Genomic DNA, 23,493 nt, shown 5'->3' with positions numbered 1-23,493 from the left:
GCAGTCTGCTGGTCAGAGAATTAGCATCAGCTGCAACGGTTAGAGTTGAGCAGATAATAAAATTATGGTGAGATGAGATCAAAATGAGAGAATTGCTCACCGGGCCTTAGTTTGACAAAAAAGGCCAAAGGCTGCAGCTGGATGGATGATGATCTCAGTAGCATCAATCAGTTTTGCAAAGGGAATTCTACTTTAGATTCAACTTTATGTGCTAGAAATCAGGACTTTTATTAAAGTGCTAATTTTCTGTGAGTCTACTATAGTGGCTTTCACATCATCTTCTTACATTTAACCAATCCGTGGTCACTGGACTGGAGCCTACACCAGCTGTCGGGCCAGGCACACCCTGGACAGGTCCTCAGTCTGGTGGCGTGTTCACAAGAGTCCCATTTAAAAAACCAAGAAACCCCACAAACTTTAATCTTATATTTTGGTCCCTTCAGCTTTCATTTAAGTCCTCAAAAAACAAAAACATGTCTAACTTTTTATAAGTGAGGCCCTTTTTTGGTACCAACTTTAATTTTTCTCAAAGGTCAACACTATAGCTTTTAACATTTGTAAAGGAAAAACAAAACTTCCTGTAATGACTCCCAGAGATTAGTTTCTTCACACAAGCTCTTATAAAAGACAGAAAAAAGAAAAAGAAAAGAAAGAAACAAACAAAAAAAAAAAAAAACCCTGAACATTTATTCAAGTGCAGGGAGGCAAATGATGAGACACAGGCTGAGGATTGGTTTCCTAGGCGAATATCATGATTCACTTTTATTAAAAGCATCATAGCTACAATTCATCATACATGATGTCTCAAAAAACAAAAGAAATAAAAACAAAAAACAAAAGACACACACCAAAAAAAAAAAAAAAAAAAAACATTTAAAAAAAAAAAAAGAGGAAAAAACATTTACATGGTATGTCTGTAAACTTCAAGGCTAGATAAGAATTGAGGTAATGCTCTTCAGCTTGCTGGCTAAAAGTAACAAAAAGTCCTTTTTTCAAGAAAAGTAGCTAAGTAATAAAGGTACCTGATTATTTTAACTCTTTAACACCAGTGCATCAACAGGAACAGCGTGAGACAAAATTGATTGCAGTACTTATTTGTCATCATTTACAGTTTTAGTTTTGTTTTTCTATTCATACGACACTTGTGGTTATTTATAGTGTGTGTGTGTGTGTGTTGGGAGAGTGATGCTGGAACATTCAAAAGCTGCCTTGGTTATTGCTGTCTCAGCGTTAGAGAGGAGAACGGGGATCTTTGATGGGGAAGGTGTTCCCCTCACCTCTAACCCACTTCCCTCTCTCTGCATCTGCTGGGCTGGCTGTGAGAGCAAATGTTTAATAATAATAAAAAAAAAAAACAAAAAAAAAAAACAAGACCTGGCCACAGTGTGTGTCTTTGAATGTACTCTCAAATATCTGAACCACTCGCAGCACTTGATTCATATCAGACACTTGAACTGGCCTCAGGGGGGGAACGGAAAATCAAGCACCGCTTGCGCTTTTTCAAGTATTTCAAACATACTCAGTGAGAAGAGTTGAACTTCATATAGAAAATGCAATTTTCCAACTCTGCTGAAAAATGTGTCTCAGTCCTGCGTTGGCCAGGCCTGGTGTCAGTGTGTGACTAAAGCAACAGTCTTTAAAGTGAAGGTCGCCAGGGAGCAGCACTTGGCCTGGAACTACTGGGAGGAGGTGAAGAGAACAAAAACAAAGCATTTATAACATGCTGCCCCCCTTTAAAGAATAAACCTGAAGCATCGCATCCCGTTGTAGACCACTTCTCTAAAATCCATTTACAGAAGCCTCCCAAATGAGGACGCCTGGATTAAGCAGCTCGAAGTGGACCAATCAGAAAACCTGATTGGTGTCAGACCCAGCCCGCTCGTCACCCCCTGAGCCAAAACCAGGCGCCTTGAAGCGGGAGGAAGGTTTTGAGATGTGGCAATGGAAAGACCGGAGACTGGTATTCAGTGTGGGACTGGGTTTAACAGTATTGGTTCAGTGTGCACACAAGCACACACACGTACACTCAAAGAGAAACAGTCCTCCCAGAAACAGTCACATGACAGAGAAAGGGGTTAGTGTGAGTGTGTAGTGGTGGACACCTGAAAGAGCGTGTGCAGCTAATGATCAAGTACGTGTTGGATGTGTGTGTTGTGGAAGTCAGTGTGTGAGACTGAGCTTTTTTCTTTTTTCCTTCTTCTTCCTTTAGGCCAGTCTGGTTTTGTTTCCTCCTCCACATCTACCTGGTCTGATATGTGAGAACTTAAAATCTGTTCTTACTCAGAACAGCTCAACTCCATTACCCACAATTCCTTTTGCAGCAGCTTTGTCAGACAGACAGTCGGGTTAGCTGTAATGCTGTTTTCCTTTTCTTTTGAGCTCACGGGGGTGCACTGCAAAGCAACCTCAAACCCTGAATGAGACGGTTCAACTCTTCCATGACCCTTTCTGCTTAAGGCTGTGTGAGTGATCAAAAATGTGATCCGTCTTAATGTACAGTCAGTTAAGTAGTTATTCTACCACTCAGGTGATGGCTACACATTAGAGATGATAAACCTCAAACCAATCAATTTAAACATGATAAATCTGCATTAAGGTTTTGACACCAATGCAAAATAATTAAAAGAATCTCACTGACTGAATATTCTGTGTCAGACTTCCTAAAACAGTGTAGTTTCTGGCTTTAGGCTCTTCCAACTTCGCAGTACACCCCTTAAACGCTGGAAAAAGTGTTGGCAGGGGATGCTTCTCGTTTTGATGAGATGCTGCCGACAACAACAAAACAGTCCAGACGAAAAAACAAAGGAAAAAAGGAGGAGGCAAAGAAAAAAAGACATTTGAGAGCTGAAAGCAGCAATAATAATAATAACAATAATAATAATAATAATAATAATAATAATAGTAGTACTACTGGAACCCTTGTGAAGTCTTGTTTGAGGGATTGTGGGAGGGAAGCGTGGGTGCACCGTTCACAGTGTGCGCACACAGGCCAACCAAACAAAAAGAAACAGTCTTTGAAGAGCAGCCGAGCACTCGGCGAGCGGCTGTGAGGATTTTCCCTGACTACACTATCGATCAGAAAGATTTAACTTAACACGCACAAACCTCGTTCTCTCTGACGCATAGGAAATATAACTGGCCAAAAAAACAACAAAGTGAAAGTAAATCATCAACAACAATGCAAAGAAAAAAAAAAAAAGAATTTATAATAGTTTGGATATTTCTGGTGGAGGCGTGTAAACGTGGTGGGTGGAGGAGGTGAAGAAATGTCCAAGGCCAGTCAGTTTTGTATTTTAGTTCAGTCACTCTTGTCCTTCTGTGAAGATGCTGCTGCTTCCTCTGCCGCCGCCTCTTCCTCCTCCTCGCCCATCCCTCCATCCTCTAAAGCTGAATAATCAGCCTCACTTCTCATCTCCCCCTCCTTCTCCTCAGCTAAGTCACTCTCTCCTCCTCCCTCTTCATCCTCTTCCTCTTCTTCCTCCTCTTCTGCTGCCGCTTTCAGATCTGCCTTCTTGTCCTCCTTCTCTTGGTCTCTTAGGACATTTGGAGTCCCAGCACTGCCCCCCAGCGCTCCAGCCATTGCATTCTGTAGTTCAGCAAGGTTGGAGGCGGTGGGGAAGCCCGGTAGGCTGAGCCCTCCAAGGCCTGGAGGTAGGAACATAGACGGGTAGAGGAGACCAGGGGCCATGGTGGAGAGAAGAAAGGGGTTGAATGCCAGGGTGTTAGCAGACATGCCAGCCGCAGCCAGCAGGGTGGCAGCGTCACCGTTGATGGTTGCCTCTGCTGACGAATCGGCAGCTGGGATCTGAGGCGCCACGGCGTCTTCGCTGAGGGATGCCTCAGTTTTCTCTGCCCCATCCTCTTTCTCCATCTTCTTCCTCTTTGCCTTCTTCACTCCTTCATCGTTTCCCTCAGCTGCCTCCTCGTCCTCTCCCGCCTCATTGCGGTTTTCTGCTTCGTCTCTCTCCTCTCCCTCCCTCTTCCTCTTTGTTGTTGCCGTTTCGCCACAGTCTCCTCCCTCTCCTTCGGCTGTTCCGTTCGTTTTGCCTGCTGTAGTGGTGGTGGCTGTGGAGTTGGGTGGAGCTGGGGCAGCGGCTGTGGCTGTTGCCAGGTTACCACCAAAGAGCCCGCCGAGGCTGAACATGTTGGGTAGGGCGGTGGCCATGTTGGGAAGGCCTCCCATGCCGGGCAGCATGAGAGGCAGCATGGAAGCGGCGGCGGCATTGGCAGCGGCCTGTTTGGGGTCTGTGGGAGGAGGGAAGGCCATCAGACCTGCAGCCAACTGGAGAGACTGAAGGCTCTGGAGAGAAGACAGGTCCATCCCTCCAAACAGACTGTTCAACAGCAAAGGGTTGATGCCTCCTGCAGACACAGACACATACAGTAAGTGAGGGTTCAAACACACAGTCTACTGAGACACACTCCTGCCTGATCCACATGCCAGACGGTTGGTTGGTTCGTACCTGCTGATGAAGCAGCCGTGGCCAGTGAAGCCTGTGCAGCCTGAGCTGCAGCAGCTGCCTGCGCAGCAGCAGCTGCCTTGGCGATCTCAGATTTGGGGCGACGCCCCCGACGGCGGACGCCCTCCTCTCTGACTACAGGGCCGGTCAGAAGGCGGTCAAACATCGCTTCAGGGAGGAAACCCTGTGTAGACAGGGATTTTTTTAAAGTAAAAACTTCAGTTAACTACATTATCACCAAGTGTAGGTTGTGCCTTCGTTACTCACCGACTGTTTGACAATATCTGTCCAATCAGGAGCAATCGAAAACTCTGGGTTCTCCAGCAACCACCTGGGAAGCTCTTTCATTGGAGGAGCCATGGCTCCGCCCATCTAGAAAACAGGAAAATGAAGTGAGGTTGGTGTTGAAAATGTCATTTTTCTGAAACAAAGAGACGATCTTGGAGAGGCAGTGATAGTGCGGCAGTGTTAGCTTACCTTGCGTCCATTCCTTCTGTTGACCACAGGCACTCTCTCATCCCCCGTCAGTGTGTTGATGTCTATCTTGTTGGGGTTTCGACAACGATGGCGCTTCTGCTTAGGCTTAGAGAACGGAGACAGCAGCAAGTCCTCATTCTTCTGTAACACAAAGAAAACAACACAGGGCACATTTAAGAAACGCGTCCACAAGTCGCAGCACAACATCCATCAAGTGATAATCTCGCTTGAGCTTTAATCCACAGTAATTATCAAATAAAAATGCAGAAAAAACAAGAGGACTTACTGGTGTGAAGCCAGGCATATCCATGGTGTACGTTGGGTGCTGCCTCAGCCATTCGCCGAGCTCTTTGTTGGAAACCGCCGTCTCTTCTTCCTCCAGATTGCCTGAGGCGAGAGATCTTGCACTGGGGCTCTGCTCAGAGACATTGCGGGGTTTGTGGACACGTGAAGCATCCTGAAGCCCCTCCACACCTGAGACCTTTGGCCCATCCGCATGATCCTGAAAAAATGACGCAGAAGGAAAGATTACCTTGACAATCTGTACAAGGATCACATCTGTGTGCATGACACAAATGACCACATTTGCCCTCCTACATACCCCTTCTGTTCGTCTGTTGCCCATGAACAGCAGCTCCAAACCCTCCACATTTTTCCTGCGGCCACGCCTCCTCTTAATGACAGGCAGGTCAGCCTCCAGCGAACCGTTGGCTCTGTGTCCAGTCGCTGGGCCTTGCTGAAGCAAATCCATCTGCGCCTTGAGGGAGGAGTTTGTCACCAGGGCACTGGAGAAGCTGGTCAGTGAGGGAGAGGCCTTGTGGTGATGGGGCATACCCTGAAGATCAGATCAGATCAGTTGTAATGCATCAACTTTTACACTTTAAACATTAATACAAAATCTGTAATTCTGTCAGGACCAGTTCAGTTAAAATAGGACTGGCATTCCTTCTGAAGTAATTTTTATGGCTCTGTAGTAGCACACAAAAGCTAAAGAGGCCAAATACAGCAGGCGTGTAACATCATACACATTAGAGGAAATGCTGCTGACTTCATCAGCTGATGTAGGCTGGAACTGAGACAAGCTGATGTGCTAAGACTGCTGACTGAGCTCAACTGTGTAGCCCGCCAAAACTGAAGTGATTTAGTTTAACAACAGTAAGACTCAATCGTTAAGAGCTAGTAACTAGACTGAACGTGTTAGTGAGCACCTTGGTGAGGTCTATAGCCTGGCTCTGGGACTCTGCAGCAGCATGGCTCTCTCTCAGCTGTGCCACCATTTCCATCAGGTTACGTCTCTTGGCTGCCCTCTCTGCCTCAATCTCAATCTTTTTCCTCCTCCTCCTTCTCTGTCGAGGCACCGTCAGGCTCAGAGTCTCCTCCTGCAATAATAGGTCAGCACTCAGTCCTCCTTCTGTTCCAAAACTGCATTTCACATATGAGCTCGGCACAGTGTCGTCATTTCCAAAAACATGATGATGGTAAACTGAGAATACTATTAATGGGTAACGTCATTTGTTGAACTTGTTTAGTGTACATGTGTGCAAACACTCACATGAACCTGAGGTGATAGTGTTTTATCTTCACTCCCACTAAATGGTGTATGGATGCCGGCCATTGTCAGCTCAGCCAGGCTCCGCCTCTGGAGCGGGCTCTCGGTCGCCATGGCTGCAGCCGCTGTTGTTGCTGAGGAGCCGTGCCCTGGCAGGAGGTTGCCAGGGAAGTCGAATACGTGGCGTCTGTTGACAGGCCACTTGCCCTTCAGGACGGCCTCGCAGATGTTATCCATCCTGTTGATCATCACTCGATCCTGAGTGGAAGAGAGAACCGGGTGAGGTGATGGATCATTCTGTCAGTTCCTTTGTCAGCTTCATTTCCTGCGTACTGTAAATCTCTCAGAACCACGGTTTTGCTTGAGAATCAGACTATGTTTCAGTTTTCTAAAGTATATTTCAGCACATTTTGGGGAAAAATCAATCTAACAGAAAACTCTCTCTCTTCTGTAATTCTTTCCAATCACTCGCTGTTTTTACAATTGCTGCTGAGCTACTGTCAAGTAAACACTTCCCGCACAGATGTTTCATATTAAAAGCCTTGCAGTAGATCAAAAGGCATAATCCTCCTTCTGGTAAGCAGTTCATGTAGGGCTGGTTCTGATTATTTCTTGGCCTAAAAACTATCAGTACATAGCATAAAGAATTCCTCAAACTTTAAGTTGTAGGTTTTTACAAGGTCCAGTTTCAGTTGGAGGACAGTTCAGTTCATTATGGGAAGATTAATGATGAAAAAAAAAAAAAGTAATATATATATAAATAGAAAAAAAAAAAAAAAAAAAAGAGGAGACACATTAAAATTTTTTTTTGACAAATCTTAACAGTTCAGACTTAATGTGGAATGTTTATACAAAGGGTTGAGTTTAAGTACTGTGACTGCATAGGAACAGCCAAGCCAAGCAAAGAAAGAAAGCAGAGCTACTGTGTTGTGTGCATGATGTGATTCATGTGCTGACAGAATTACTGCTTTAGAAATCGAAATTCCTGAAATTAAAGGAGACTGGGTATGTGACGTCATGGGTATAGATATGCCTAATATGCCAAGGAGTGGCCAATCAGAAAAGGGTCTGCTTTAAAAACTTGGAGCAGAAAGTTAAACTGGATCGTAAAATGTGAGTCAGGAAAAGCTGCTGTAGTCGAATAATCTGTTCACTTTAACATGTGAGAAATTACTATATTGTAATTCCAGCCTCCGTTGTTTGCATCCGCTGGCTAGTATTTGAGACTCACCTTAGGCCAGAATGAGAAGCCAAAGGCTCGGTCCTGTAAAGCCTGCAATGCAGAGGTTTCAGGCAGGTCGTCGGGGCAGAAGCCGTCTCTGGTTTCATCCCGGGCCGAGGTGCTCAGAGATGCGATGCTCTCCTCGTCAAAGTTCTTCTGCTCTGACGCAGCACTCACTGTGTCGAGAGAAGGAAAGTCATGCTACAAGCCTTAATTAAAAAGACATTCTGAATTGTTATCGAGGGAGCTAAACTCATTTTTTCCTCTCGCCCCTGGAACTCGGGCCTATTTCTGGTGTTTCCCCTCATGACTCGTCAGGGTTTTAATGAGCCTGTGACCGAGTGTAGGCCCAGCAATAACAGTGACTGACAACCAGGGCAAATAAAGTCAGTAGCAAAAGGGTCATAACACACAAAAGTGAAATGAGAGAAATTTGTGCAAGCTACAGTTAGATTTGTTTTATCAGAGATGAGGCGAAGAACTCATGGTTCAACATTATCCCTGCTCAGATCACTAACTCGGCCTTCACTCATACCTTCAGCCTGAGAAGACTTCTCCGATTTGTCATCTTCATCTAGCCTCTCCTCCTCTTCCTCCTCTGGGCTTTTCTCTGTGTCAGCAGACTTTGGAGATTTAGGAGACTCTGGGTTCTCCTTTTCTTCTCCATCTTCCTCCTCTGCAGTCTTTTGAGCTGGTTGCACTTTAGGAGAGGAGTGTTGGAGTTCAGCGAGTGTGTCCTTCTGGTCACCGAGTCTGCCGTTTTTCTCTTCTGTCAGGTCTTTGTCCTGGTCATTGGTTAGCTTCTCTTCTTCACCACTTTGCTCTTCTTTGTGCACTTCTTCCTCTTCGTTTTCTGCCTTTGGCTGGACCTCTTCTTCTTTCTTGATCTCCTTACTTTGTGATGCAGCGGTCTCATCTTTATCTTCTCTGATCTCTCCCTCATGTTCCTTCTGTTCATCGGGAGTTTCAATTTTAGCACACGGAATGTTGTTGGCATCCCCTTCCTCCATTTCGACCACCATTTCTGCTTTCTCGTCCTCCATCTTTACAGCCTTCTCTTCCACCTCCTCCTCTTTTGTTGCATTGACAGCAATTTTGGCAGCAGCTGTGGCACTTGCCAGTTCCGCAGGGGTTAGGAGCGGAGCAGAGGTACTTTCTGCCCCTCCCATCCCAGCTTTGGTGATCTCTAATGAGGCTCCTATGCTAACGTTGGCTCCTCGCTGGCTGGTAAAGCGTTGGTGGGCCTCCAGGAAGGCCAAGGTTGGGTCGTTCAAGATGTGATAATCTGTGCGGCTCACACCATGTTTCGAAGCACCCAGGAGGAGGTCCCGGTCGTGGCGGCCACACTCCCACCACTCTGGAAGGTCTGGGGAAGGCTGACAGAGCTTGAGGCGTTCAGAGAGCTGAGGGTGAGGGAGGACCTGCTCTCGGATGCGGCGGAGAAGCTCGATGCGGTAGAGGGTCCGAGAGGCACGCTCCTCTGTTATGGGGTCAATGATCAGAGTCGGGTCTGGAAGTTCTGACGACAAATAAGGCAAACAAGAATTAGGAAAATAAACATCACTCAAGTTTAAACAATCTCAAGAAACGTGTCCATAAGTCCACCTTACCTGTTTCAGTCTTGACTTGCATTCTGCAGACCCGTTTACACATGGCGATGAATGAATAGTAGTACTTCTCCAAACTCTCGTCTGTTTTCTTGTCCAGTCGAGCAAAGGCTCTGAACTGCGTCCAATCAAATTTCTGATGTTTGGTATCAAAAACGACTCCAAAGGTTGAAACAACGCGATAGAAGTCGGCCTCTTCACGACGCGTCCATCTGAAAAAGAAATGTAAAGAAAATTACTGGGGGCTGTTGTTAGGGAGTCACTGTCTCTTTAAACATAGAAGCATTCAATAAATAATAACTTGCTAATAAATGAAACGCTACCTCTGTCTTCTTTCCTTGTAGTACATTGCTCCCTCAGACACCAGGGAGCTGGCGTTCAACACTGGAGATGCCTCTGGCATAAACTGTCCACCTTTGACAAAATAAGCACTTCCTTTAGCCAAATATGGGCTTCCTTCTGCCATGAACATCCCTGCGCCATCTTGGATGTAAGGTGCTGCTCCTCCCGTTTCAGTAACCATACCAACTGAAGGCAGGAACTCCCTGCGTCTTCGTCGCCGGCCATCAGGTCGGTTGAGTGCCTCCTGGCGAAGCTGCTCTCTCCGGTTGGAGCGCTGGTAGGCGGTGATGAGGCGGCGCAGACGAGCTGTCAGAGCTGAGGCTGCTGGCCAGTAGAGGCGCTCATTGGAAGCAGGAGCCCTCTGACTGTTTTCATCTGATTTTGCTACCGGAGAGAAGAAATGATCTCAGCGTCTGAATAGTTGTTCTATACTGTGCTGCTTCTGGCAAAGCGTACCATAAATAGTCAGTAATGGCAGCTCACTGTGCTTTATATCTTTTTTTTGCAGTCATAAATATTCTGTCTCAATGAACATGGTTAAAGTTTGTACAAGTAATCCCTGTGAGCCAAAAGCTCAGGCTTCAGTCTGCTATGCACTCGTTTTTTTTTCTACTTTTGGATGTGTGATATCAGCAACGTTTTACTCCGGAGAGGCAGCAAATCAGAATGAAGTCGAGTTAAATGAGGGGGAATTAAAACACAGAGGATGAATTGAGGTGGTACTTCAACGCTCATAAGACACATGAGAATTCAAGTCAGTTCAGTTTTATTTAAATAGCACCAACAGTTCCCTCAAGGCACTTTAGACTGTAAGGTGAAAACCCTACAATAATATAGATTATTCCAATAAAATACGGCTTCATTTGAAAATTCATTTTTTGTAATTAAACCACATGACAAATGGTTTCAGTCAGTCAGCACTTTGTCAAAAACTACTTTTGGACAGTAACAATTTTTGCTCGCCTCCGATCTTTCTGGACATTAATTCATTAGAAAAAAAGAAGCATTTTTTTAGGTTTTTCAACCTGCTTTTATGTGTGAAAAGGTAAGAGGAAGAAGATTAACGCCATTAAACGATCCACAGGGTTTAAGTCAACTGATCTTACGATAAACCAGGAGCGATTTTAGCCCATTTTTGGGGGTGCTTCAGCAAAATTAATCAAAGCACCCCCAAAGAGTTCTTACTTTTTTTGACAATATTTGCTGTTTTTGGGACATACTACTAAAAGTATAAAAAGCATACAGTACTGAATTGAGATGGAACATTTTAACAACAAAAGTATAGATAACCCCTCCTCCCTCCCAAAATAGTTTGTTCCAGCTTGCCTCTCCCCTGCTCTGGCTCTAGCGCTGTTGCTGCCAGAGCGATGGTGGCTGAGACGCAGCGGAGCGGAGGTGTACGTGCCTGCCTTAAAACAGGACATATTAGCTGCATTTAACCTTCAGTTACTCTTTATATAGTTAGGTAGGAGTCAGACCATGTTTCTTTTTAGCTGAAAAACATTACACCAGGTAACCTGCTGTGTTGAAAACGTGTTTCCCGACTATGTTTGCTACCCTACAATTCGTCCTGCTCTGTAGTAAAATCAGCGACATTTGACCGTCCTGTTGCTCCCATTGAAATGTATACAGCCTATTTAAAATCTAAAACGTAACATTGTCCGTAGCCTGCTGTTGTTACCACTGTCCTGTTTGAAATGTAATGAGAGAAACTGGTTATTTTGTCATATGTGCCGATATTGAACCCAAGGTACTAACTAGAGGGTAAAATTATGATGACTGATAATGGAGATGAAGACAACAGACGATGAGAACAGGGAGGAACAGGGGTTTAAATGCATCAAGGAGACAGTCAGAGGGAACTCGGGACAACTGGAGACATTTAAGGATGCAGGGACTGACAGAGATGGGGAAGAAGTCTCATTGTGACGAGTAAAGTTTACCTTGCCTGGATGGGCAGCTCTCTGGGTGCTCAGCACCCCCAAAGCTCTGATCCTAGAATCACCCCTGCGATAAACTGATGGGAACCTACTAAATTAATCAGTAGGTGCGTTAAAGCCACCTTTCACCCCTTCCCCTCTTTGTCTGTATGGAGTTTACCTTCATTCTCTCCCTCTACACCCTCATCTTTGTCATCAAGTGGAGAGTTGGTGAAGTCATCCATGTCGTCTTTAAAGGGCATCCGCAGCGGCTTGTATTCGGGATCCTCATCCTCACTGTTGAAAGTCACAGGGAAAACTTAGAAATTCACCTTCTGGAAGACGGATTCATTCCTTTGTCACTTTAAATCAGATCATTCCAGGCCGTGCAGGAGTTCTGAGCACCACTTGAAGAAGCTTAAGTGTTACAACAGAGTGGGAAATTGGACAAACTTCAAAGGGCATTACAATGTGACTAATGAAACACAGAGATGGGGACTAAAACAGACAATACTACAAGGACAGGAGAGTAAAGAGCTGCTGGTCAGTGAAGCCTGCTTTCTTACCCCTCAACACCATCTGCCATCATGTCAGAGCCCCTCTGCTCAGCAGCAATGGCTTTGGCGTCTGGCATGCCCACTCGCTCCAAGAAACACAGGGCGGGGTCAGCACGCATTGAGTTGTACTTCTCATAGCCTGAAGAGGAAGAGAAAGGCATGAGAAATACAGACACCAGAAATCGACGCCTGCAGGTGTGGGAGGATAGAGATTAGAATAGTCAAAACTGGAAAAGAATAACTAAAAGGTTTTCCCTTCAAGACACACCCAGCTACGGGCAAACTCCTACAAGGGTGGGTGAGAGAGAAGTTGTGCTTTCTAGCTCAATACTAAACAGGCAGAATGCCCCCCACACACACTTCATATTAAATGAAGGAATAGACAAAAACAGCAGCAGAAGGGCAGACCCCAGGAGCCAGCTGCTGACAAGACAGTCTGTGTGTCCGTGTGTGCATGTTTCTGAGTGTGTACACTTGCCCATGTTCTGCCCGTGTGTGTGTGCTTATCCAAGTGAGCCTGCAGGTGCTCATTTGTGTCAGAGGGGGAAACGGGGGGGGGGGATGGAAAGGAGAAGGAGAGAAGAGTGTGTGTGTGTGTGTGTGTGTGTGTGTGTGTGTGTGTGTGTGTGTGTGTGTGTGTGTGTGTCGTGGAGTCTGTGAAAGTGAGCTAGTGAGTGTGAGAAACTGTGCGTGTTTGTCCGTTAGGAGCGTTCAGGCAGAACAGATTAGAATGTGCAGATCCTACCGAGACACATCAGGAAGGAGAGAGAAAGACGGGTGAGAAAAATGGAAGGAATGAGAGGAAAATACAGAAGAGTGGGGTGGAGGGTGGGAGGGAGGGAGGAGCATGAAGAGGAGGCTTGCAGTAACAACTGCACCACCTCTTCGCTTATCCCTTATTCCTTCTCTTTCCACCACATTTCAATTAGGAGAGATGTCACACATTGTTCCCAATCTCTGTCACACACACACCTCTGTGCCCGCAGCCAAACTTAATCATTGGGGTCTTTATAGGCTATCACTCTTTCTGTGCATATGTGTAACATTGTCTTGTGTGGCACAATCTGTGTCTGCATACAAACCTGTGTGTGTTTTATATCCCCCCCCCCGAAGGCCCTCCTGAGTGAATGAGGATTATGATTAACTACGGGTGAGCCCTTTTGTATTCCTGTGTGTGAGTGTCCTAATTGAATCATAGAAGGTGGCAATGATGGAAAAATTATGAGAATTATGCCAAATTAATATGAATGAGGGTCTCCATCCACAACGTGCACACACGCTTAACTCTTCCCCGTCAGTCTCTGACACTCACACACGCAGTCTGCACCTAACATTGGCCCACTGGTCAATTAATGATGCACTAAACAACCAGTTCCACAGTTAACTGAGGTTTTCTTATTGAAACTCTAAAACTAGACTAAGACAGAGCATGCAGACGCGCGCGCACACACACACACACACACACACACACAGTCAGTAGCGAAAGTAGCCATCAATCACACTCCCAACAGCACACCAAGCCGGCCAGCTGCGTACAGCTATCACTATAGCAACACCAGTCAACTGGTGGCAGCAGAAGTGGGAGGGACGAATACTTTCGACAGTAGTGTTTGTTTGTGTGCGTGCATGCGCGTGTGTGCTTCTGTGATGCTCACTGTGCCTGGATGCAGCAGGAGTTTGTCTGTAGGTGCTGACATGTTATCTGAGAGTCTCATGGCTGCCATGTTGGAGGGTGTGGATCTGTGTGTATAGGCAACGTGAAAAAAAGCTACCGTGTTTGAAGACGCCGATGAGCAGGGATTTGTCAGCTTCACTGTCCCACCAGTCAGCCGGCACCTCAGCATGAAACGGCTGGGGGATCCAGATGTCCAAAACACTGTGGCAGAGATAAACAATGTCAACTAAATAAACTCTGCAGGCTTAGTTTGATCTGGTACTGAATCAATCTTTATTTCAATTTTAAACAGAGCATGAGAAAAAGGCTGAGGTTGAGACGATAGACCATTGAAGCTCGATCAGCTGTAAGCAGGCATTAAAACACAGTAAAGCTGTATGTAGGTTCATTTTACTCAACTAAGATACCCTGATACAACTGAACAACAACATACTGATGCTACCATCACGGTGCCTAAACTCAGCCTTAGACCATGCGAGGGGGGCGGGGTGGGTTAAATCCATTTCCCCCCCAACCAGACTGAGACATCTGGTTTGTCCATGCCTGTAAATAAGCTGAATACTTTCAATTACTCTTAGCTCTTCTATGTTGTAGCGCCAAAACAAAAAATAAATAAAATGCATCCATTATGGAAAGAAAATGGCGTTTCCAGCTAGTTACAGAGAGAAAAGGGTACAATACACAATGGAGCAGAAAGACAGAGCATGACAGGAGGATATAAAAAAACAAACAAAAAAAACCTGGGGAAATGGTCCCTTATCTCTGCAAACAGCAGCATTCCCAGCCTTGGCAACACACACACACACACACACACACACACACACACACACACCAAGACTGGCATGCTAAATCCCCCTGGCATATGTTGGCACGATGGCACCCCGTATGCTCACGTCTGGCACGCGCTGATACACACAAACACACACACACGGTAGTCACAGTAGCCACTGAAGGGGGAGGGACAGAGAAGAGGGGGCGAGAGAGATCAACATGGAGTGCATGTGTTCCACATTATAAATGCATTCACATCTGGGTGGCAGCGTGATGGAAGGGGGATGGGAGCTGATGAGAGACTAAAGTGCACTTCAGAAAAAGGCAGGGATGGACAGATGGCAAGGAAAGGGTAGTATGACAGAAAAGAAAGGAGGAAGCCATGAAGGAGCTGTCAGAGTAAGATGAAGCTGACTGCTGAGGTGAGCAGCATATCTAACCTTCACATCCACACCTCTGCACCATGAGGCCTTGTGCCAAATCATAATAGGCAACAGCTTGTCAAAAAACTTCTAAATGGGTCAAAGTGTGATAAAAGGACCGGTCCCCTGATAAAGTAACTGAGTGTTGTGTCTGTCAGAATAGAAAGAACCCTGCCAAAGAGGCCACTAGAACAGCCTGAAATATACTTGAGTAATAATTCATCACAAGTTCATATAAATATCCGCCTCTCATCTCACTTTCATAATGCATCCAATACTTGAAGCCTCTCCATTCCTCTCAAAGTTCTTCTAGGAATAATACTCTCATGCACAGGGTATTTATTGTGTTTATTTCCTTTGACTCGCATCCAACATCCTCATGAGAAAATGCAGGAAAAGCAAGATTTCACAAAGGCAGAGGGCCTTGGGTGTGTCTTTTATGTCAATTACAGCATTTTAATTAAATTTGATCACGGATCAGGCTCAAGATCCCTGAACTTTTGAGAGACTATTTACAATGCCAAAATAGTTTAGAACGGGCTCGTGAGAGCAACAAAAGACACAAAACAAAGATTTGTGCGTGCAAATCAGTTTTCTGTAGTGTGTAAAGATATTGTCCAATAAAGTGAAGAATTAGAAAATAGCACTGAGAAAGTCTACTGACCTGGAGTCTGCACCTTCCAGGATGCGCTCAGCCTGGTCACCTATGACTTCCTGTCGCAGATAATACAGCATTCTCACTCTCAGCAGGACCCTGAGGACGAGGAGGACAGAGTTAGCAATGAGGCTTTGTGATGTACTGGTGGAGAAAAAAAAAAAAACTCGTAATGAGGCAACATTTTCAAACCCTCTATTAATTGCTTTTTCCATTATTCAAGTGTTTGATGGGATTTCTGGATCCAAATGCTTCTTCAGTTTTAAAGGAAAACAAACAGAGGCACCAGTGACCGTTATAAACAACCAATATTCCTAGTCTCCCAATGCAATGATATGATGTGAATGACACTGTGAACCCAAGCTCTGAAAGCAAACATAGGATCCAGGCATTAATCAGAGGTGGAGAGGCAACAAAAGCTTGTTTATCAAAAGATGAGATGGTAAGTACTTAAAAAACAAAAAACTCTTTAAACAAGTTAAAACGGCAGCAGATTTTTGGATGGTCTGTGAAGTGAAGGATCATTATAGAATGGCACATCTGCCAAATGGTGGCTAGCGAGGTTTTATTAAGCTAATACATACATGGCAGCATTGACAATGTGCCTACAAAGCTTTAAAATGAGGATTTAAATGCACAGACAGCACTGCAGCCAAGACAGCGTGCACCAAAAGTGCATCACCAACCGAGCATGGATGAAGATACATTTTGTTGTGTGCTATTTTCTAGTAAAAAGCCATCACCTCAACACTCAGTTGGCCTGATAGTGATTTATTTTCAAAACTTTAAATAGCCATTAACAACCATATTAAATGTCATCACAATGCCTCAGTTTCCCATGACATTTTCAAATTGCTTGTTTTTCCTGAACATGAGGCTTCAGATACAAAAATAATGTAAACCCTAGAAAAGAAGCAATAAATATGTGACAAACAAGAACAAGACAATGTCATATAAGATCAAGAAATTAAACTGAATCATCTTCTGTAGTTAACTGGTATTAAATAAAGGATCTTTTAAGAGATTTAGTATGGTTCACATTTTGCGTTACAATGTTCTCTCTTTTGAAAATACAATTCAAATGTTTCAATATAAAATATAGTTCCTATGCATTTGCTACCACTAAGGACAAAATAATTATGGTCATCTCTGGAAAAGAATGAAACGTGTTCCGTATGATAATTAGCTTTGAACGCCTTAACATGTAACATGAATCAGTTTAGCCAAACACTGTGAATCAGATTTGATCTCCTGACACTGGAAATGCTGCTATCTGGGAGATCTGGCTCACTGTAAACATTTGTCACAAGATTTGTCACCAGGATTTAATGCCAGTAAGGATGTTTGGAGCAGGACACAAGGGGAGGACAGCCAGGTTAGGTTGGTTGGTGCAGAGAGGAGATGGATTGAAAGGACTGAGGAATGCTGAAAGGGGAGTTAACGCAAAGTTTGGAGAGGCAGCGAATAGTGTGTGTGAGTGTGTGTGTGTGTGTGTGTGTGTGTGTGGTGGTGGTGGTGGGGGGGGGTTGGTGTATGAAGACAGTCATTTGCAACTCATTCTGCAGCATGTCTGTGTGTTTGTGCATCAATGGCATCACAAGTTGCAGAGTGTGTGTGTTTGTTGGCAGGCTGTGTGTGCTCATCCATCAATGTGCCAGGTCTGATTAGCCACACAACGCTGTGCTCCAGCCTAGCAGATGGCACCACATAATCACCCCCAAGTGTGTGTATGTGTGCGTGTCTGTGTTTATGTGTGTCTTTCACCCACTTCCAACAGGTCTGCCTGCCTAGCACCTGGCCTGGCATGCAGCCAGAAAAACACACACATGCACATGCACACACAAACTTCCCCTGTAGACAAAAAAAAAAAAACAACCCTTGGAATTGAATCGTGAGGCCAAGGAAGCATATCTCCCTGACAACAGGAGAGAGAGCTGACCACACACAAATGACTCAGTGTGTGTGCGACAGGGGAAGTCATGAGACTGCTACATCCGTTAAAGTTTTGTTTTTCATCTTCATCTTGTTTTTAAAGCCACAGTACCATCCACTAACTTTCCATCTAAATGAACATTACCCACAACAATGCCTTCGTGCTGCTGGCAACATAAGTTGGCCACTAGCTGCCCTGATGTGCCACGTGCCTTTAGATGTCTGGGAAGTGCCAATACACCCTCCGCAGGGGTCGCTTCATTATCGCATAGATGCAGCCATTTATAGCCTCTGCACTATTCTCCTAAACAATAGGTGCTGCTGCTCTGACCATTTTGCGTCATACGCACTGATCAGGAGCAGCAGTGTTTTCCCCCCCCCCCAAAGTTCTTTCCACAAACTCTAGTTTTCAAACATTTGCCACATCGTACACTTGTGTCTTCAACCCAGCAGCGACGGCCGTGCCATCAACTTACAAAAATCAAGAGGTGCATGACTAGCCGACACGCCACAAAGATTGTGTCTGTCAACATCATAACACAGGATATGATGTGGAAAGTTGTCATGTGACAAGCATAAAAACGGACTAACTTGTTACAATGATGTTTCAGGTGTCTCTTGTAGCTATCCTCTTGCAGTAAGTGGTCAGGATTACAGCTAGCCAGCCAATCAGCACGCGGAGTCTGTGGAGGTGGGGCCTGGGGCTTCCCCTTTTTGCCCTTCCTGCCCCTGGGCACAGGGGTTGAGAGACCTAAAGGGAAAGACAGAAGATGGTGAGGCAATAGTCAGGGGCGTCTACAAATAACGACCTCTCAACTTTTATGATACATTGTTAACAAGTCAGCACAGTTTCATACAGAAAACATGACAGCATTTTGCAACTGCAGTCTGTTTGTTTCCACTTGTTGTTCTTGGCCTCTCTTTTTCCTTCTCCTTCCCCAGGCCCTGAATTCTCAGGGCGCTCGAGTAACCACCGAGCAGGCCCTAAAACTGCCTACAGTGTATATTTAGTGCAATCAGGGCTGAGAGTAAGGCGTGTGTTACCAGAGTGGTTGGTAAGCGTCCTTGTGGTCCCATCTTCGCTCGGAGTGATCAGGTCCCAGATGAAACTTTTGATGTTTTCATCTCCACGGTAATGTAACAGACAGTAGGCCAGGAGGGCTCTGCAGATTGTTTCCACATCGCTCTCCTTCAGCGGGCGCTTGAAGCGGCCGTGAGCCAGAATGTCGCTCCATCTACCCCAACTGGAGACATTGAAGGGAAATATGAATGCCACCACTCTGTCAGTATCTATGCCAGTCTTTCATATGCAATATTTAATGGCCAACATTAGTTTAAATGCAGACATCACTATTGCTCTGTGAAAATGAACTTGACTTCTTGGATGTGGGAGCAGGTATTCTGGGGGAGACCAACCCCTCCCACCAACAATGGGATGAAAAAATACTGATTGAAACTTGAGCGTTTTTAAAATGGTACTTTTATTTGGTCAGAAATTTAAGTGCAAATAAATACGTTCATTTGTTGAATTTTAATTTTATTTCATTTGTTTTTTACTAAAACTCAAACCGTTCATAATTAAGTGCTACACTATTCTGTGGCTCCCACGATCCATCATGAATTCAACGTACAGACAAGTCCTCAACACGCTTCTGTCAGTCACACAGCCACTATCCCTGCGGAGGCACTCGTTGACATATTTTCACTAGCCCCTTACCCTAACCATCCCAAATGTGTTACACTAACCTCATTCAAACACTACGGTTTAACCCTCAAAAAGCAGCCTGTAGCCATTGAGACCTCAATTTTGCCCCCCCAGGGCTTAGTGCAGTAATTATAAGGTTCCCATTTGAGCATAACACACACAAATGACTGCTGGGTTCCCGTTATGCTGTACCTCCTACCATTCTGCTTACTTAACCATTACTGGCATCCAACTAGTGTAACGCAGACATCACAGTGTTTTCATGGACCACAGTGTATCTCCCCCCACTTCCACAGTGGAACCAACCTAATGGCTGATGTGGTGGCCGGGAATGCTCAGACTCTTATTCTCAACTGAAAAAATTTTTTCCACTGCTGCTGCTTCCCAATATTCAATGAACCATGTGCACCAGCCTACATCTGAAGCCTTTTAAAAAAAGAGGGAAAATGGTGGGTGACAACGAGCGAGAGAGACGGATGATGGGAAAAGACAACAGAGCGGCGAGCAGAGACGACTGGCCCAGTCAGACAGTGTGTTTGTGTGTCCTACAGCCTCAGGCCACGAGACTAGACTGTAACAATAACAACGCTGACATCTCACTAGCACCACTGTTCATTGCATGCACGCACACACACTGACTATTCAAGTCAGGCATGAAAATGGAAGGGCTTGCCAGATAATCAGTCTCCATGGTAAGTATGTCAGTCTCACTGTGTAGTATTCTGCTCTCATATATGTGACTTTACAGACCGTTGTTGAATACAGTCGAGGTTAAAGTTGAGTGAACACAGGACACTGTGTGCAGCAGAATAAGAATGTTTGGTATGTGCATGGTTGTTTGTGGCACTGATTAGCAGATCCAATGGCCTTGACTTCACTGATTTCTCTTCTCCACTCCATGTGCATTACCAGACAACCTGCTCTGCCTCATGAACCACAGCTACCATCATCAAATCATATTTAAAATGTTGCTGACATGTGTGGTACTTTATGCCTTGTTTAATACCGCACACGTAAGATAAGGTTAGTTTGCACAGCAGTGTATACTCAAGCAGCCCTTATTCCCTTCCCTATGCAAGATGTGGTTATGCCTCAGTTTATGCTGACACAGCCTACATCCAGCCATTTATTTTCAGCAATACTCCACAATAACCTGGTTATTGTTCTTTTTTTTTTTTTTACAATTTCCTGTCACAGAGAGAGGGATATGCAATCTACTAGTTGCTGCTAAAAACTTGGACCCAAAAGCTAAAGCTGTTTGCTTTAGATCAAGGGGAGTGCCAAGGTCCACTACATATTTATGTGAAAGCAGTGTAGCAGGGAGCGCTAACAGAACGCTAAAGAGCAGCTACCATTGAACTTAGTCAACAAGAAACATGAAGATGTGACAGACCCATAGACCAGCAGGTTCTTCTCCACTCTGAAGCACTCTGATCGAGGGTAGCCCTGCGTTTTGTCTTGGGGCCGCCGTGGTTTGGATGAGGGTTTGCTGGGCTCATCTTCATCGCTCTCCAACTCTGAGAACTCCAGCATCTCTTCCTCTTTGACGCTGCTGAAGTGCCGTGTCTGCTTCCTCACTCTGGGTGTGTCGATAACCAGCGTGTTCTGGAGACAAAAGAGTTTTGTTTGAATAATTTTTGTCACTTTATTAAAAACCTATGTTCAGTTACAGCTGGCCTGAAATATGAAGAGCACTGTCTGCTTTATTCCCATGAAAATGGCCCCATTTGTACATTTCGTGTATATTCCGACTTCTCCAATTCCTGAATACATGGCATCCCCCTGAACCAAATCTGAATAATTGGATATTTGGCCCCACGTTTCATACATGATACTGAGAAATTTGCTGCCTAGCTCAAACATAAACTGGCATTAATTATGTTGTCTAATGAATTACATTTTTGTTCAATTAATTTGAACCACCCCCACCCACTTGCAATCCCATTAATATGCACAAACAGGGCAGTAGTTAGTTCCACAATTATCACAGAGCTGCAGTCATTTCCATTTTAACACGGTACAATAAGAAATCCCAGGGGAGAGGCCTGTATTCATGCTCGTAGAGCTGGATTAAGTGTTCCAGTGGAGGGTCCTCCACAAGAGAGGCAGTAAGGGAGCACGGAGAAGAAGTCGTCAGGAGGGAGAAACGCACACGAGGGGGAAGGGGGTGTAATAAAAAAAAAAAAAAAAAGGCCAATGATATAGAGAGCGAAGGAACGCAGGAATATAAAGCTGCCAGTTAGCAGAGCGCTCAGTGTGTGTGTGTGTGTGTGTGCAAGAATGTGACGGAGGTTGTGTCTCTGTGCGTGTATGTGTGAGCACGAGCCTAAGTGATATCTCTGTACCCTCCAGGCATCTGTGCTCTGTTAAGTGGAGCTAAGCAGCTTACTCTCTCTCGCTCAAACACACACACACACACACACACACACGAGCAGGGAAACATGGGTAATTAAGGAAGAGAGGAGATTCCCAACTGTCAATATTAATCTCTCTCCCCCCTCTCTGTACCTCCCTTCTGTCCCGACTGTCTCACTCTCCAGCCGTCTCACATTATTTAACTACCAATAACTATTGTAACCCCCTTTAAATAACAGAACTCAGCCCAGAGGTTTGTGTCCTCAACTTTGTGAAGTATTTAGATACATGGTGTGACGGTTCTCTGTGGATTTATGGCTACACTGCATGTTCCTGTGTGGTGTGTTAGACGCCAGGTACTTGTGTTTGCCACATGTGTGTAGTACCCGTCCATTGATGGCATCCAAGTCTAGCTCAGCCTTCTTTGCCCATTTCTGCCAGAAGTCTGGATCCTCCAGGGAAATGTCTGTTCGGTTGCCTGTCGCAACAAAACTAGCCTGCAGACAGAGGAACACTTGTTAGCGATTTATTTTTCATATACAGATTCTTTCCCCCCCCCCGCCCTCACTGTAATTTTTTTTGTCACCTTAGCAAAAGTGGAGCCCTTGCCCTCGGACTCAATGGTGATGGTGTGCGTTCGTCTCTGGAGGATCTGGTCAATGTCTTCCTCGCAGAATTTTGAGCCTTCGTCTTCCTCGTCCATAAGAGCTCCGTACGCTCCCTTTCTCAGCAGGTCCTCGATTTCTTTCTTTGACAACTGCTGGACCTGGACAATGACGGAAAATATTTATTTCCTCTCTCTTTCTAAAGGGTCAGGTGCGTAACCCAAAGAAGAAGGATATGATAATCTGAAGGATGAACTTTAAAGTGGACTGATGCTGTTATGTGTGGATATATCCGCTGGTGTGAGGTCTCACCCCGCTGTTGGCATTCTCTCGTCCACTCATGCTCTGGAGAACGGCCTTGTCAAGTCCCAGCTTCAGGCTGGCCTTGTCAAACATCTCCCTCTCATAGCTGTTCCTGGTGATTAGGCGGTAGATCTTGACAGACTTGGACTGGCCAATACGATGACACCTTGCCTGGGCCTGGAAGAAGACGCATTTAGAGTTGTAAACACATTTCTGCTTTTTTCTGTTGATTCTCAAGGACACTATTCATTTGGAGATGATTGAAGATGCAGCGCAGATTTATTTCAGAGCACACATTGGGGGTGGGGGTGTACCTGGAGGTCATTCTGGGGATTCCAGTCAGAGTCAAAGATAATGCAGGTATCTGCTGCAGTCAAGTTGATGCCGAGTCCTCCAGCTCTCGTGCACAGCAGGAAGACAAAACGATCCGAGTCTGGTCTAGAGAAGCGGTCGATGGCTGCCTGCCGCAGGTTACCACGAACTCTACCATCTATACGTTCATATGGATATCTGGACACGGAGCAAGACAACCGGTCACAATTACAGTTAAAGTGGAATTGCACACAGCAGTACAAGTTTTGTAGCAGAAGCAGAAGTTGTCTCAAGCGGCCTGCAATGCCAGTCTGACCATATTTTAATGGCTCATCGCAGCTAAAATAAACCTGATGGAATGCAGATCCTCTCTTTGTTCTGCTCTGCCGAAAGCTGATGTTGAAAAGTGACGCTCCATTTTGTTTCTCGGTCTGCATTTCACTGCACATGTGAGCATTCCAGTACGAGTCAAAGCGAGATGTCTGTACTCGAGTTCATTAAGTTAGAGATATCTGCATGACAGGAGTGCTTAGAGCAGTCGAACCTTATCATCTGACACTTTAGTCATGTTTAACACGAGCATCCGCAATTAGTTCAGTGAGTTACTTTTGGGTAAATCGAGTAT

The 23,493-nt window shown here is 45.2% G+C and overlaps 1 protein-coding gene across 3 annotated transcripts in view; it reads right to left on the bottom strand.

The window, feature by feature from the left end:
• Positions 1 to 734: 734 nt before the first annotated feature.
• Positions 735 to 23,493, bottom strand: part of LOC147331933 (ATP-dependent chromatin remodeler CHD7-like) — a 72,307-nt gene continuing 49,548 nt past the window's right edge. For 2 of the 3 annotated variants that reach the window (XM_086288266.1, XM_086288267.1), the window contains exons 19-41: positions 22,871 to 23,066; positions 22,566 to 22,733; positions 22,235 to 22,414; positions 22,035 to 22,145; positions 20,687 to 20,898; positions 18,633 to 18,832; positions 18,180 to 18,339; positions 15,666 to 15,755; positions 13,906 to 14,009; positions 12,143 to 12,272; positions 11,758 to 11,873; positions 9,639 to 10,041; positions 9,319 to 9,527; positions 8,244 to 9,227; positions 7,718 to 7,884; positions 6,490 to 6,744; positions 6,146 to 6,316; positions 5,539 to 5,772; positions 5,224 to 5,439; positions 4,938 to 5,078; positions 4,728 to 4,832; positions 4,464 to 4,644; positions 735 to 4,362 (exon numbers count right to left, since the gene is read on the bottom strand). In XM_086288266.1, the coding sequence (XP_086144392.1) occupies positions 3,299 to 4,362; positions 4,464 to 4,644; positions 4,728 to 4,832; positions 4,938 to 5,078; positions 5,224 to 5,439; positions 5,539 to 5,772; positions 6,146 to 6,316; positions 6,490 to 6,744; positions 7,718 to 7,884; positions 8,244 to 9,227; positions 9,319 to 9,527; positions 9,639 to 10,041; positions 11,758 to 11,873; positions 12,143 to 12,272; positions 13,906 to 14,009; positions 15,666 to 15,755; positions 18,180 to 18,339; positions 18,633 to 18,832; positions 20,687 to 20,898; positions 22,035 to 22,145; positions 22,235 to 22,414; positions 22,566 to 22,733; positions 22,871 to 23,066 (5,797 nt within the window). In that variant the 3' untranslated portion in view covers positions 735 to 3,298. The remainder of the gene's footprint in view (positions 4,363 to 4,463; positions 4,645 to 4,727; positions 4,833 to 4,937; positions 5,079 to 5,223; positions 5,440 to 5,538; positions 5,773 to 6,145; positions 6,317 to 6,489; positions 6,745 to 7,717; positions 7,885 to 8,243; positions 9,228 to 9,318; positions 9,528 to 9,638; positions 10,042 to 11,757; positions 11,874 to 12,142; positions 12,273 to 13,905; positions 14,010 to 15,665; positions 15,756 to 18,179; positions 18,340 to 18,632; positions 18,833 to 20,686; positions 20,899 to 22,034; positions 22,146 to 22,234; positions 22,415 to 22,565; positions 22,734 to 22,870; positions 23,067 to 23,493) is intronic. The other variant, XM_086288268.1, reaches the window with a different exon arrangement.

This window comes from Aulonocara sp. 'chitande type north' Nkhata Bay, linkage group LG4 (genome assembly GCF_057382095.1).
Source record: "Aulonocara sp. 'chitande type north' Nkhata Bay isolate Kocher_YH1m ecotype deep benthic linkage group LG4, A_spYH_male_GT1.1, whole genome shotgun sequence".
Lineage (NCBI taxonomy): Eukaryota > Metazoa > Chordata > Actinopteri > Cichliformes > Cichlidae > Aulonocara > Aulonocara sp. 'chitande type north' Nkhata Bay.
The sequence above is the reverse complement of the archived record's forward strand: the minus strand, read 5'-3'. Positions and strand labels throughout refer to the sequence as shown.